Consider the following 12,538-nt stretch of genomic DNA (forward strand, 5'->3'; position numbering starts at 1 on the left):
AGCAAGGGACAAACCCCCCTGGCCCAGGCAGAGGATGCTCTGAATGGAAACACTATAAAAGCCCAACAAATCATCTCCGCAGGATTTTGCATCCTTGCTGGACACTCGGCACATCAACCATCTCCCTCCTCCTAACCCCGCATCCCAGTGACACGGGCTCCTTGGAGAAGGCTGGAGAGCAGCATCCCAGGAGCTCCCGCTGCATCCCGGCGGCAGGAGCTGCCCTTGGCGGGTGCAGGAACAGCTCCAGCGTCTCCTCCCGACAGCCCCTTGACAGCAAAGTTTATCAGCCAGGTTAGCGCACCGCAAACCCACTTTGCCGAGCCCGCAAGCCGTGCATCTCCACGGGCACGGCTCAAACGGGAGCTCTCCCATCCCATTTCTGCACAGGCAGCCAGCCTCACCCATGGAAAGGTAAAAAAAAAAAAATTCACCCATGAGACTGGCAGAAGCCAACAAAAGCCCCAAATCCCCCAGGGCTGGGGCAGGATTCTCCAGCCAAGTGCTGGCACCCCTCTCCAGGGCAGCTGGTGGCAACAAAGACTTTCCAGCGATGTGATTATACATTTTCAGCACCCAGAGACGATTCCTAGAAGACTACAGCCCGAGAAGAGCCACTTTTCTGTCCCACCACGCCAAAGGGGAAAAAACAAAAGTAATAAATACAAACAAGCAACAGCACTCAGGCTGCAGAGAGCCAAAGGGACGAGGAAGATGCTGCTCTGCTTAATGGCCCGGCGAGCGACGGGACACAGCATGGGTCCAGCCACTGCCTTCCTCTCATCCGCCGGCTGAACCGCCTTTTTGGTGTTGTTTTTAAAGAAACTCCCCCAATTCTGGGTCAGCGACCCTGAAAACAAACAGCCGCACGCTGACGCATGACTCCGAGACCCGCAGCATCGTCCCCCGTTGCCCCCAGCAAGCGCCTTTCCCTGCCCGTGATGAAGGAAAAAAAAAAATCAGCAACAAGGAAAATCCCAGCTTGCGGGGCTGCACCTAACGCCCGTCCCCTGCTCGCAGGTGCCCACAATACCACTGATTTTCCAAGGACAAAAGTTAATCTGCTTGTATTTGCAGCCACAAAGGAGAAAATCGATCTCAAGCCATTATTGGGGTGGGGGATTTTCCTGACAACAACTAAAACCATGCAGGTGTTAACACCTGCTTCAAAACAGCATCATTAGGAAGGAAAGGGGGGGTAAAAAAAAAAAAAAAAAAAAAAAAAGAGAGACTTGAAAATATATTTAAATCAGCAATCATAAATAACGTTAGTTACAGTAGGCAAGAAGAACACACTGACTTGCAGGCTGTCATTTATATTTCTTCCCAAAACAGAAGGCTTCACAAAGTTGCAAGATTTCCTAAGATGCTTAAATAAACGCCACTTTGAATTGCTTAGCTGGTGTGAAAGATTTGGGGGGGGAAACTGCTGGGAGTAGTCATGACTGGGAAGAGAAACCTTGTTTTTCCCCTCCTGGGGGACATTTTAGAGAAGAAGGCAGCCGGTTTATCAGCTAAATTATTGCTGAAGCTCAAGTAAAACAATATTCACAACTCTGGCAGACCCTCGCCGTTCTTCCCGGGCACGCTGACCTCAGCCGAGATGCAATTCCTAACAGTTCCCGCACACCGGGAGCGGAGGAGGACTCGCGGAGGATATTCTGGCACTCTATACCATGTAACATGTCCTCCCCGCTACCGCACAGCCTCTCCCGCTCCAGATGTGGGTTTGCTGCCCATACGTCCTCGCCTGCCTTTTGCACAGGCAGAGCGGCGCGGAGCCGGCAACTTCCCATTCCGCCGGGCAGCGGCTGCCTCTCCCACACCAGCCCCTGCTGGAAGCCACATCGCTTCGCTTTATTTCATTTCGGGTTTTTTTGTTTCTGCAAATAATAAATGGAACCGGAGTTCAGGGATGGTAAAACACTTGCGATGCTACAAACCGTGTGCTGGTTGCAACTCAACTCCAAGGGAGGCTTTGAAGACACTAAAACCGTGGCAAGAAACAATTTTTCTATTGTCTTTTCTATTTCTTTTATTCCTCCCCCCCCCCCCCCTTCTTTTGAAAGCTTAAACTTGACTCAAGCGGCTTGGACACAGAGCCTGTGCCGGAGCAGACAGGGAGTCTGGAAGGAGACCAGACGCCTTTGCGGGGTCACGGCTCACCCCAGGACCTGGCGAGCAGCAGCCCTTGGGCCAATGCCCGCCCCGGGGACCGTGATCCCTGCCTTGCCTGCACCCCTCCTGGCAAGGAGCATCCCCAAGGGGACTGCAGAGAGCGGGCCCTTCGGCCGGCCTCACACACCGTGAATTATTTCGGGACCCTGGAACCAGGCAGCAAATCAACACAATTCCCCCCAGCACCACTGCCTCTCCGCAGATTGCGCCCCCCTTAAAACTCTCTGGGAAGGGACCGGGGAGGCTAAAATGGGCAAAAAACGGGATCAGGGAGGAAGAACAGTTCCGCAAGGGGGGCAGAGTGGGGTTAGGGTCCCTCGGTGTGCCGGGGGGAGCGGGGATACCGGCCGATCCCCGGGGGAGGAAAGGCCGTGGAGCAGCGTGGCAGAGCCCGCGGGAGCCGGGGCATCGCGGCAGAGCAGCCCCGGCCCCGCACCCGGGGGGGAGCACCGAGCCCCCCGCAACAGCCCGCAAAACTTCCCGGCCGAGCACCACTCGAGTGCCCCCCACCACCACCACCCTGGGGACAGAAGGTGACGGGTCCTCCCAACCCCCGGCTCTGTCCCCATCACCCGGCGGGCTCCAGCCGGGAGGCGCCCCCCGCCCTGCCCGCCGCTCCGGGGGTGGGAGGGGGGGGGGGGCCCGCGGGGCTTACCTCGCCGCCGGCACCTGCAAAGGATACGGGTTACAGACCAGCCGGAGGCACCAGCTCCGCGGCCGGCTCTCCTGGCTCAGGTAGAAGAAGACGACGGGAGCCAGCGCCGGGTAGGGCAGCGCCTCCGCCTCCGAGTCACCGCTGCCCGCCTCCCTGTCCCCCGGCCCCGGGCGGCCCCCGGCCCCGGACAGGTCATTAAGGCGGATGAAAGTCTTTGCTCTGCCCGGTTCCGGCTCCTCCTCGGCCGCTCGCGGTCCATCCTCTTCCATCCTCCGGCCGGCGGCCCCGGGGGGAGCCGGGGCGACGCGGGGCGAGCCGGGGGGCGCCTAGAGAGGCGCGGCCATGGCGGGGCCGGGGGGCTGGGGGCTGCGGCGGGGCGGCTTCAGCGCCGGGGTGGCATGGCCGGGCGAGCCGCTGCCTCGCCCCCCACCGGGGCCAGGGCCGGGCCGCCCCCCTCGCCCTGCCCTGCCGTCTGCGGGCTCCGTAGCTCCTCCTCGCCGTTGCCTCCGGGGGCCCGAGCCGGGCGAGCCGCGGGCAGGGAGGAGGCGGCGGGGCGGCCCCCGCTGCCGGTGCTGGCCCCCCACCCGCGGGGGCGGGCCGCCCTACCACCTCTGCCTGCCCCCTCCGCACCCCAACATCTGCCCGGGGCGGGGAGGGGCGGGGGGGGGGGTGCTGCCCGGGGACGGGCGGCGGAGGATGCTCCCGCGGGCGGCCGCGCCGAGCCGAGCGCTCCGCACAGCTGGATCCCTCACTCCAACTTCAAGTCCCGGCTCCTCCTCCCCTGGCCGCCAATGGGGGCTCGCCCCCGGCCCCTCCGCGCCTCCCCATTGGCTGCGGCGGGTGTCCGTCCCGGCAGCACAGCTGGACGGCCAGCGCGGTGCCCCAGCGGGGCTGGACGGGGCGCACCCTCCCGGCGCTGCCCGGCTGGAGGTCGGGCCCGGTCACCCCCCGCCCTGGGGGGGGTGGTGGGGGGGGTTGGTGATGGAGGGCGGGGGGGGACCTGCAGCGCCGAGCGATGGTGGCGGGGGTGGGGTAGAGGGGGGGGGAGCGCTGCGTTAGACGGAGGCAGACCCCGGTGGGACCCACTGCAGCACCGGGAGAGGGGGAAGCCGGCGAGCGGCAATGCGGGGAGATGGGGCGGGGGGAGAAGGTGATGGGGCGGGGGGAGGCCGCCCCGGCTCGGCCCCTCCTGAGGGAGGGCAGGAGCCCCAGGCGAGGCTCACCGGGGCCAAGGTGGCGATGGCAGCAGGAGCCGGTACCGGGAGCGAGGCGCACGCCAACAGCAGCCCCCGGTAGCCCAGCGTTCGGCGCCCTCCCGAGCGCCGCGGCTCCGCTCCTCGCTGCTGCGCCGAGATCCTCGCCCTGCCGCAGGGCCCCCGGCGGCCTCCCCCCGCCACGTCCCCCACCCGTTTGCGAGCGGAGACGGTGCTGCTGGGCTCGGCGCATGTGGGTCACGGCAGGGTGCCCCCCGCCCCCGGCTCCCCGCGAGGGGCCACCCCGTCCGGAGCAGGTCGCCTCCGGGCTGGGCGGGGGCACGATTGCGGCCAGCAGCTCCCAGGGGAGCCGGGCCCCGAGCGAGGGCGGAGGGGGAAGAGGGGACTCGCCACCCCCCCCAAGAACAGCGAGTGCCCCCGGTCCCCCCTGCTCGGAGGACGCGGCCGGAGCTCCCTCTGCCGGTGCGACTCCCGGCCGCGACGGGAACCGGCCCCGACGGCGGGGACGGCGCCGCAAACGGCTCACGGGGCTGGGGCGGGGGGGACGGGACACGACACGGCACAGGGAGTCGAGCCACAGCGCAAGCCAGAGACCTCCTTTCAGCAGGAACAGAGTAAAGGATTTTCCGCAGGCAGCACTCGTAACATCCCCACAGGCTGAGCCAAGGCCTGTTTCATAACGCTTAAGATTCCTTGCCGCTTTAGAAATAGCTTTCTCACCTTTCCCTGGTAGCCCCCCCCATCATATACATATAAAAAAATAAAAGCATCCCCTTCCCAAGAGCTGCAGCTAGCCCAAAACCACCTGCAAGAGCAATAGGAAGATGCTCTTGTCTGACCCAAAATGCCTTCTCTGGGCTGAATCCTGCTGGCCTGGGAGCACACTCGATCTTGGATTCACAGCCTGTGCTGTCCAGCCCAAGACAAATCACACGGCTGTTGGCAAAACCTCAAGGCCAACCGGGCTCTGCTGCAGAACCGCGAGAGATGGTGTCCAGGCAGAGGAGGAGATGCAAGCCCCACAGCATGACCAGGAGACCCTCCTGCAGCCCAGGGGGACACGAGCATGACAGCACGTGAAGGGTGTGACACCAGGCGAGCGGAGAGCCTGCAACACGGGTGCTAAGGATGGGGACTCCCATTTCTTTTCAACATTTCTGAGCAATTCCCTGCTCTGGATGCAACGCCCATGGCGAGGGCAAAGCTCAGCTTGTCTTTGGCCTCTCTCCACCTGTACCAAAGCAAACAGACATGCCAACACTCCGGGAGCCCCCTCACTTCCCCCAAGGCTCCTTTGGTGGGGGAGACCCCAGCCTTTGCCCCCCCAGGGCAGAGCACAGCCCAGGAGCCCAACAGCCCGGCTGTTGAACAAATGCGATTCACAGGAAGGTCCACAAACACATTTGCATGTGCAAGGTGCAGTCTTAGATCAAGCAATTTCCTCGCTACATATGTACAGCCTGGCCACAGCTGCTTTTGATCCGATTCTCTTTGTATCCTGATAATGTACAGAGAGCCTTTGTGTGTCGGTCTGTTTATTTAAATGGATTTGGAGCAAACATTTTTTTTTAAAAGCCGAAGCTTTGAGCCTCTAAGTGGGTTACCAGATTATATGCTGTCTCCATTTTAATTACATTTGGCTCATTTTGTTTATTGCGTACATTTTCAGGAATTATGCTCGTCGCGAGAATTGAAAACGTTTTGCTTTAGAAGATACCTGCCCTATAAAGGGATCCAACATCACACAGGAGAGACGACGCAAACCTTTCCATCTCAAAGAGCACTCCCCCTCCAACTAGGGCAGGAAAAGAAGAAAGGCTCGACACAGCCACATATCCTCTGAGTTTAAAAGGAAGCATCCGAACGGCAGGAGGATCAAGCCAGCACCAGCCTAGCAGGATTTTGGCATCCGTGTACTACAGCAAACACAGATAAGGACGCTCTTGCCAGGGAAGAGCGATCTTAGTTGTGGATCTCAGAGGGATGAGAGCACGGAGCCTGTCACAGCCCGGCTGGGACATTTGCCATCTCCCATCTCAGCTGGCGGCACAGGAGAGGGAGCACCCAGAGCTTTGCTGTCTCACCTCCGGTGGGCAGAGGAGTTAAACCAGGAGCCCCCTCGGTGCTGCCCCAGCCCAGGCATCTCCCCAGGGAACCCTTCCCACCCACCCAGGATAGACTGGGAATTTGTCTTCCTCAAACGCATCGAGGGCGAGGGTTCAGCTTTGAGATGGAAGTGGAGCGATGGGTCGAGGAGAGAGAGCACGGCTCCAGCCTTGGTGAGAGGGGTGGAAAGCAGCAGAAAGCGACCCTGGAGACCAGAGCTGCACATTTAGGGATTGGGGATGTAAATGAGAAGAAATTTTGATACAGCATAAGAAACTAATGAGGTCACATTCACCTCACACGCACAGTCCTGGCCTCCTAATTATACCAAAGATAGCACAGGAGAGGGATGGGGGTGAGCCAGGGATAGCTCGGGTGATGGCAGGAATTTTAGGGCTGTGGCGTTTTTGGAGGGGACAGGGGGAAAGGGGGCTCTGCAACATCAGTAAGCCTCCAGCAACGCATGCGATGCACCCAAATTACCCAGCAGACCCCCATCAGGGACAGGAGCTGTGCCACCCGAGGAGGAGGAGGGAAGAGGGAGGCAGCGGCCCTGCTTTCATCCCAGCACAGCCTTGTTGCTCTCCTTTCTCCCCATAGCAGCGCTGCCCCCCACCATTTTGAGGCTATTGATGGGGGGAAGAATAGCCCCGCACTCTCTTTCTTAGCAGTACTTCTAGGAAAAGCATCGCGAGCAACGTTTCGCGTCAGTTGGGGAGCTTTAGGCAAGTTGATGCTCACCGAAGACGGTTCCGGCGTGGTAATGGGATTCGGAGTTGGCTGTACAGGAGCTGCACTGAGCTGTAATGGGAAAAGCCTACATCTGTAACCATTTTAGCAGGAGGCGGATTGAAGACAGCCTCAACAGAGAGGCTCCAATCCGATGAGAACTAGTCGCTATTTGTTTTGCTGTTGACATACAGCTGCAGTAGCTGTGGGTGATTTTAATAAGACGGGATAATATTTCTATCAGTTCTGGGAGCTATAGATTGAACCCATATAGGCATCTGGCTCGGGGCTGAGTGATAAATCGCAACAAGATCCAAAGCTCTTCTCATGCCTTGGAACCGGAGAGAAAACACACATTTCGTTTCGGATGTCACAGTTTGGGGGCAGAACAGGCCTCCCACGACCAATTTACAGACTCAAGTGTTGCTGAAGAGCACTGTGACGGCAGCGAACCCGCTCCATCCCGGCTCCCCCCACCCCAGAAGGGACAGCGAGCGCTGTGGGACCGGAGCCCTTGCCCTGTGCGGGGCTCCTGGCTGCCCCCATCAGTGAATTAACCTCCCGAGAAATGCCGTTCACCATATTTTCAGCTGATACAGCTACAGCAGAGAGACTCCAGAGACCACCCTGCCCATCCCTCCCGCCTCTTCCCACCAAACCCAGCCCCACGCAGCCCCCGCTTCCCCCGCAGTGTTCCCTCCTGCTCCCCCCAGCCTTGGCACAGCCCCGCCAGGCTGCTCCCATCCCTCAATGCCCACAGCTGAAAGAGCCCCAGACTAACGATTTTAGCACTTTAACTTCTTAAGACAGCACCTAATGACCTGGGAGGAACGGGAGACCAGCCCCTCATTCCACACAGTGCAAGATAACAGCTTAACCCTGCGTAACCCTGGCCAAACAGCTGCTTTTCCCAAGACTTTAGTTTGCTAATTCCCTTTTTTATCACTGAGACGGTTTCTTGCCCTTCTCAGTTATTGCATCGGTGCCACAGCCGTGGCCTTCACCCCGAGCATCCCGGGGCTTCCCAGTCTGGTGCTGCATGCCCAAGGCCCGGGGCTGGGTACCAACACCAGGAGATGCCGTGGGGGGTTTGGGAGAAGCAATTACTTAATGAAACCAACTCCTAGAGGCTACAAGCAGGGCTTCATCTTGTATTTTTTTTTTTTCCGCTTTAATGAATGTTTTTATTGTCTCTCTCAATCTTTATTAAGTGAAGAGCCAGACAAGTAGTTGGAGGGAAAATATACTACGGCATGAAGCGCAACCACTGTGCAGAGGGGACGTACGCGACCAGTGCAATCCGTTTGGCGTGCGGCAAGGAATTAATAATTTAGTCTGGGGAATGCTTATTTTTGGCTGATGACCAGCACTTTCCTGCGTGATCAATGTTTGCACCTTGACTTTTGGGTACACAATCCATCCGTGTCCGAATATGGCCCGAGTTTTGGGAACTGCTACGTCGGCAAGGGCTGAGCCGCTCGGGGCTGTAGCACCAGCGCGGCCGAACCTTCCGACTCGGCGAGAGCTGAACATAATTTATAGTAAAAATATAATTTATAATAAAAGTCTGCCTGCCCACCATCTTTAAAAAAAATTGCATTTTCCTTAACAACTGCTATTACCTCCAGAAAATGTTAGGTGGAGAGAGAATAGTCCTTTCAAGACTATCCTGGTTGGGCAGATTGGGTGTTTTAGTGGCCAGATCCTGGCTTTGGCCCTCAAAAGGCGCAAATGTCCATCAGCCCCACAAAGACGGACCCCCAAACGAGACACAAGGACCCAGCACTGAACTGGATATTGGCCCCATTCAATGCCTCTCACATTTACCACGGCTCCGACCGGAGCCCGTCCTTGCCCTGCACCCGGCCGAGGGCTACAGCGTTTTGGCAAGCGGCTAAGAGGGTTTCTCCCCTTCTCTGAAGCGTTAGTGCAAAATGGAGCACAGCTTTTGAGGGAGGCGGGGGGAAAAGGACCCCCCGACTGAAATCCAACCTTCTGCTTCCGCATCTCCCCACCTGACGCACTCGGGGGGCTTCGCCTTGCTTTCCCCCACCGGCCCCGCTCCCGGCTCACTCGTGGAGACCCGGCTCTGCGGGATGAGGTTTGGGGTGAGCAAGCCCTGCCCTGACACCCAGCCTCACCCCACTGAGCGCACATGGGGGGAATTTCAGACCAGCTCTCCCCCACCCCAGCACAGTGCTGCCCTGGGAACCCCTCTCCCAACAGGGCACCGCTCTGCTGCTCCGGGGCCTGGAGAACAGCCTGAGCCTCCAACCATCCCTCAACCCCCTCCCTAAATCTGCATTTCTTGCCTTTTTCTCCCAGGCTCTTTGCCAGCCAAAGAACCTCCCTTTCCAATACCCTCCTCTCCCCACCCCCCCGTTGCATCGCTTTCGGCTTTCATCTGCTTCCCATGCAGCGCGAGCACGAGACACGAGCAGCACGCCAGCACCGCTGCTATCAGTGGCTCCCACTCTAATTGAATCTTCAAATCTTGTCTGACAGGAAGAGACAAGAGGGAAATGAGACGCTTGTTGCCGAGCCCCGGATCCCCAAGCACCGGGATGCCAGTGAGCATCGCATGGGCTCCTGAGTGCGCCCACCTTGGTCCCCGCCACTGCTACGAGCTCTCCCAGCATCCCGGTGAGCCAAGGAAGGCACTGCCACAGCTCAGGGTGGTGGGGTACAAGGTGCCAAAAAACCTACAGAGCTGAGACATGAGGCAAGGAGAAGGGCAGAACCACAAAAACGCCTGGCTCACAGCAGGCGGAGGATGGGCTGCAGAGCTCAGCCCTGGGTTTGGCAGGGACCAGGGCACCAGGACCTTGCTTGGCGCATGCAGGTTTGCAAGGAAAGAGAAACCTTCTGAACAACAGCAGCACACCCACAAGCCACCCCACCGCCCTCCCAAGTAACTCCAGGCTCAAAGAAAGCAACACCCTTGTCTCCATCAAACCCACAGCAGCCAGAGACACCCAAGGACACCTCCATCTCCACCTCCCCTACCCCAGCACAAGGCACACAACAGCAACAAGAGGTCTCACCGTGACAATTTTGCCCAGGACCTTACCTGAGTGTTTAGGAGCTCCAGTCAGAAGACTTCCTCACTCCAGAGCTGCAGTAGCACCTTTGGGCAACCTCCTGCCCTGGGAGCTGGTGGGGGGAAAGGCAGGAGATGGAGGAGTGATTGGGACCTGCTGGGCAAGCGCTAATTGAGAAAAGGCGGACATGGGAGGAGGAGAGGGCACGGAGAGGACAGCAGTTCCTGGTGCTGCTGGTGGCCAGGCATGAGCAAATCAGGTCTTGGCCCATGTGAAAAGGATTAACCAAAATTTGCCCTAGTAAAGGTTTTTCCAGCCAGCAATCCCAGCACACAGTGGCTGGGCTGTGATGGCCCCGGCTGAGCCCCACGTCATGGAGGTCCAATTCATTAAACCCCCTTACTGCCATGGGGAGAGGGGTCACCATCCCACCCAACGGGGGCCAACGCTGCCCCCTGGCCCCCAACCCCAGGTCCGAGGTGCCGTCGCACCATCTGCATCCCTTCCCCCATCCCAAAATTGTGGCTTCCCGCACCGGCTGGGGAGCAAATTACCCAAATGGTTTTAAAATAAATGACTATTAAATGAGCACACAGCACTGATAGCAAGGACCGACTGACACGGCACAAATGTCTCCTGCTCTCCCTCGGAGCGATGAACAGCAGCGAGGGCAGGGGGACGGAGAAACAGCATTTGGGGGGACCAGGAAGAGAGGGGTCAGGATGGGAGGGAGAGCCGGGCTTTAACCCGGGGTCTGCGGCCAGCGGGAGCTGGGTCGGGAGCAAGAGCCTGTGCCCTCCCTCTCACTGAGATGCCACTCTGCACCCACGGGCGAGCTTGCCCATGAGCCCCCTGAGTGCTGCTGGCCCTTCTGCATCCCAAACTTTGCTCCTTCGCTGTTTAATCCCTCTCAATCATTATTCATATTCCAGCTCGCCCCCAACAACCCTTGATGAGGAAGAGGCTTTTTTTCCTCCCCCCCCCTCCTCTTTCCTTCTTTTTTTTTTTTTTTTATAAGGCCTCTGCTGGGAAATCTTTGTAATTAATGACCCTTTAAAGTAAAATATAATTAAAAATAATGTGGAGCACGCTGAAGCCTGCTGGCAGCTTGCGGTGCGGGTGGCTGATGGGGAGCAGGGCGGCTGCGGGTGCTCCAGACCTGCCACCGCCATGGCCAGGCCGGGGTGTGGGGGTACCCGCTGCCGGATGCTGGGATGGGCTCGTCCTGGCCTCGTTTAGCTCGTAAAGCAATTTCTAGATGACGGAGAGCGTCAGGCTTCTCTGTCACACCCGTGGGGACACTGGGGTCCGTTTCGTCCTCGCCCTCCCCTGGGAGATGGGGAGCGGGTGGCCCCGCCAGGAGGAGATGCTGAACACGAAGCGCTGGGGCAGGGGGAGACCTCATCCCACCCGCTCCCACCCGGCTGCTCGTGGGGCTGCGACGGGTCGATGCACACCTGCGGGAGCCTTTTGGATAGAAAAGTCTGATTTTCACACTTTCAGAAAGCCAGGGAGGGAGAAATGGCTTGCTGAGCCTCCTCCGAAGCCTGAGCACCCCAGTCACCCTCTTGCAGGAGCTGGAACGCCGCAGAAGCGTGCAAATGAGGACTGGCTCATTTAAATTTAATGCTGATGAGGAGATCTTCCCCCTCTTTCCAGCAGAGAGCAGATGTTCTCGTTTTACATAGGCAAGGCATCTCTAAATCACTTCCCCAGCAGCGAGGTGGAGGGTGATGTCATTGTTTATAGGTTATTAGTTATTATTTCATAGGCAAACCTGACATTTTTCCCTTTTAAAGATACATTGGGATGGATTCTGGGTTTCTGCCACTGCAAATATCCTGGCAGTCCCGTTGCCAGCCTCCTTCCAAGACTCAGGCTGCTTTCCTCATAGCACGTAATTAAAACAGCACTTTGAATTTTCAGCAGCTTGCAACATCTTCATAATACACGGGGACCCGAGCCCAGCCCCGACAAGAGCCAGCGCGCCAGCGAGGACGTGTGAGATGCCAGCAAGGGACGCGGCGCGAGAGGTGGCCGAGCAGCGTGGCCACCCCGGCGAGCCCCAGTGCGAGCCACGTGCCGCCTGCTCAGTGTGTCCCCTCCTCTGTGCCAGGCCCGGCCGCCCCTCGCCGTGCCGGTGGGGAGGTGGCGGCGGTACCCGGGATGCTTTTAGCTGGTTCGACATTGTTTAGCTGAATCACGCAGCCCGTCCGTAGCCTTTCTCTAGCATGAATCATAATTACCTTAACGAATCCCCAGGGAGCAAGAGCAGCTCGCTGACGGGGTTTTAACCAAGTTGGTGACACCGCGGGCTGCGAGGGTCACCGCTCGAATGGGGCGAAAGAGAAGGGATTTGGGGCTGCCCAGCCCTGGTGAGCACACGCGGGGCCGAAACGAGATTCCCGCGGGCAGGAGGTGCCGGATCCGTTGCGTTGGGGCTGGAGAAGGGCAGAGCCAGCGGGGATCCGGCTGCCCTGTGGGGCACAGGGAGCCCAGGGGACAAACGTGGGGCTGGAGAGGGAACCGTGGTGCCGCAAATCCCCGTAGTGCCAGGGGAGCCGGCTGCTGGCCCCGTGCTGCCACTCCTGCTCCACGCACCCGTGCTGGCCCGG

At 59.0% G+C, this 12,538-nt stretch overlaps 1 protein-coding gene across 22 annotated transcripts in view; it reads right to left on the reverse strand.

Moving 5' to 3' along the window:
- CACNA1G (calcium voltage-gated channel subunit alpha1 G) overlaps positions 1 to 3,473 on the reverse strand; it is a 152,015-nt gene extending 148,542 nt beyond the window's left edge. For 16 of the 22 annotated variants that reach the window (XM_063352513.1, XM_063352508.1, XM_063352511.1 and 13 more), the window contains exon 1: positions 2,861 to 3,472. In XM_063352513.1, coding sequence (XP_063208583.1) covers positions 2,861 to 3,102 — 242 coding nt within the window. In that variant the 5' untranslated portion in view covers positions 3,103 to 3,472. Of the gene's footprint in view, positions 1 to 2,860 lie in introns of all 22 variants that reach the window. The other 6 variants (XM_063352512.1, XM_063352496.1, XM_063352518.1 and 3 more) reach the window with 3 other exon arrangements.
- Between the last annotated feature and the right edge of the window lie 9,065 nt (positions 3,474 to 12,538).

Source organism: Chroicocephalus ridibundus, chromosome 14, assembly GCF_963924245.1.
Source record: "Chroicocephalus ridibundus chromosome 14, bChrRid1.1, whole genome shotgun sequence".
Classification (NCBI taxonomy): domain Eukaryota; kingdom Metazoa; phylum Chordata; class Aves; order Charadriiformes; family Laridae; genus Chroicocephalus; species Chroicocephalus ridibundus.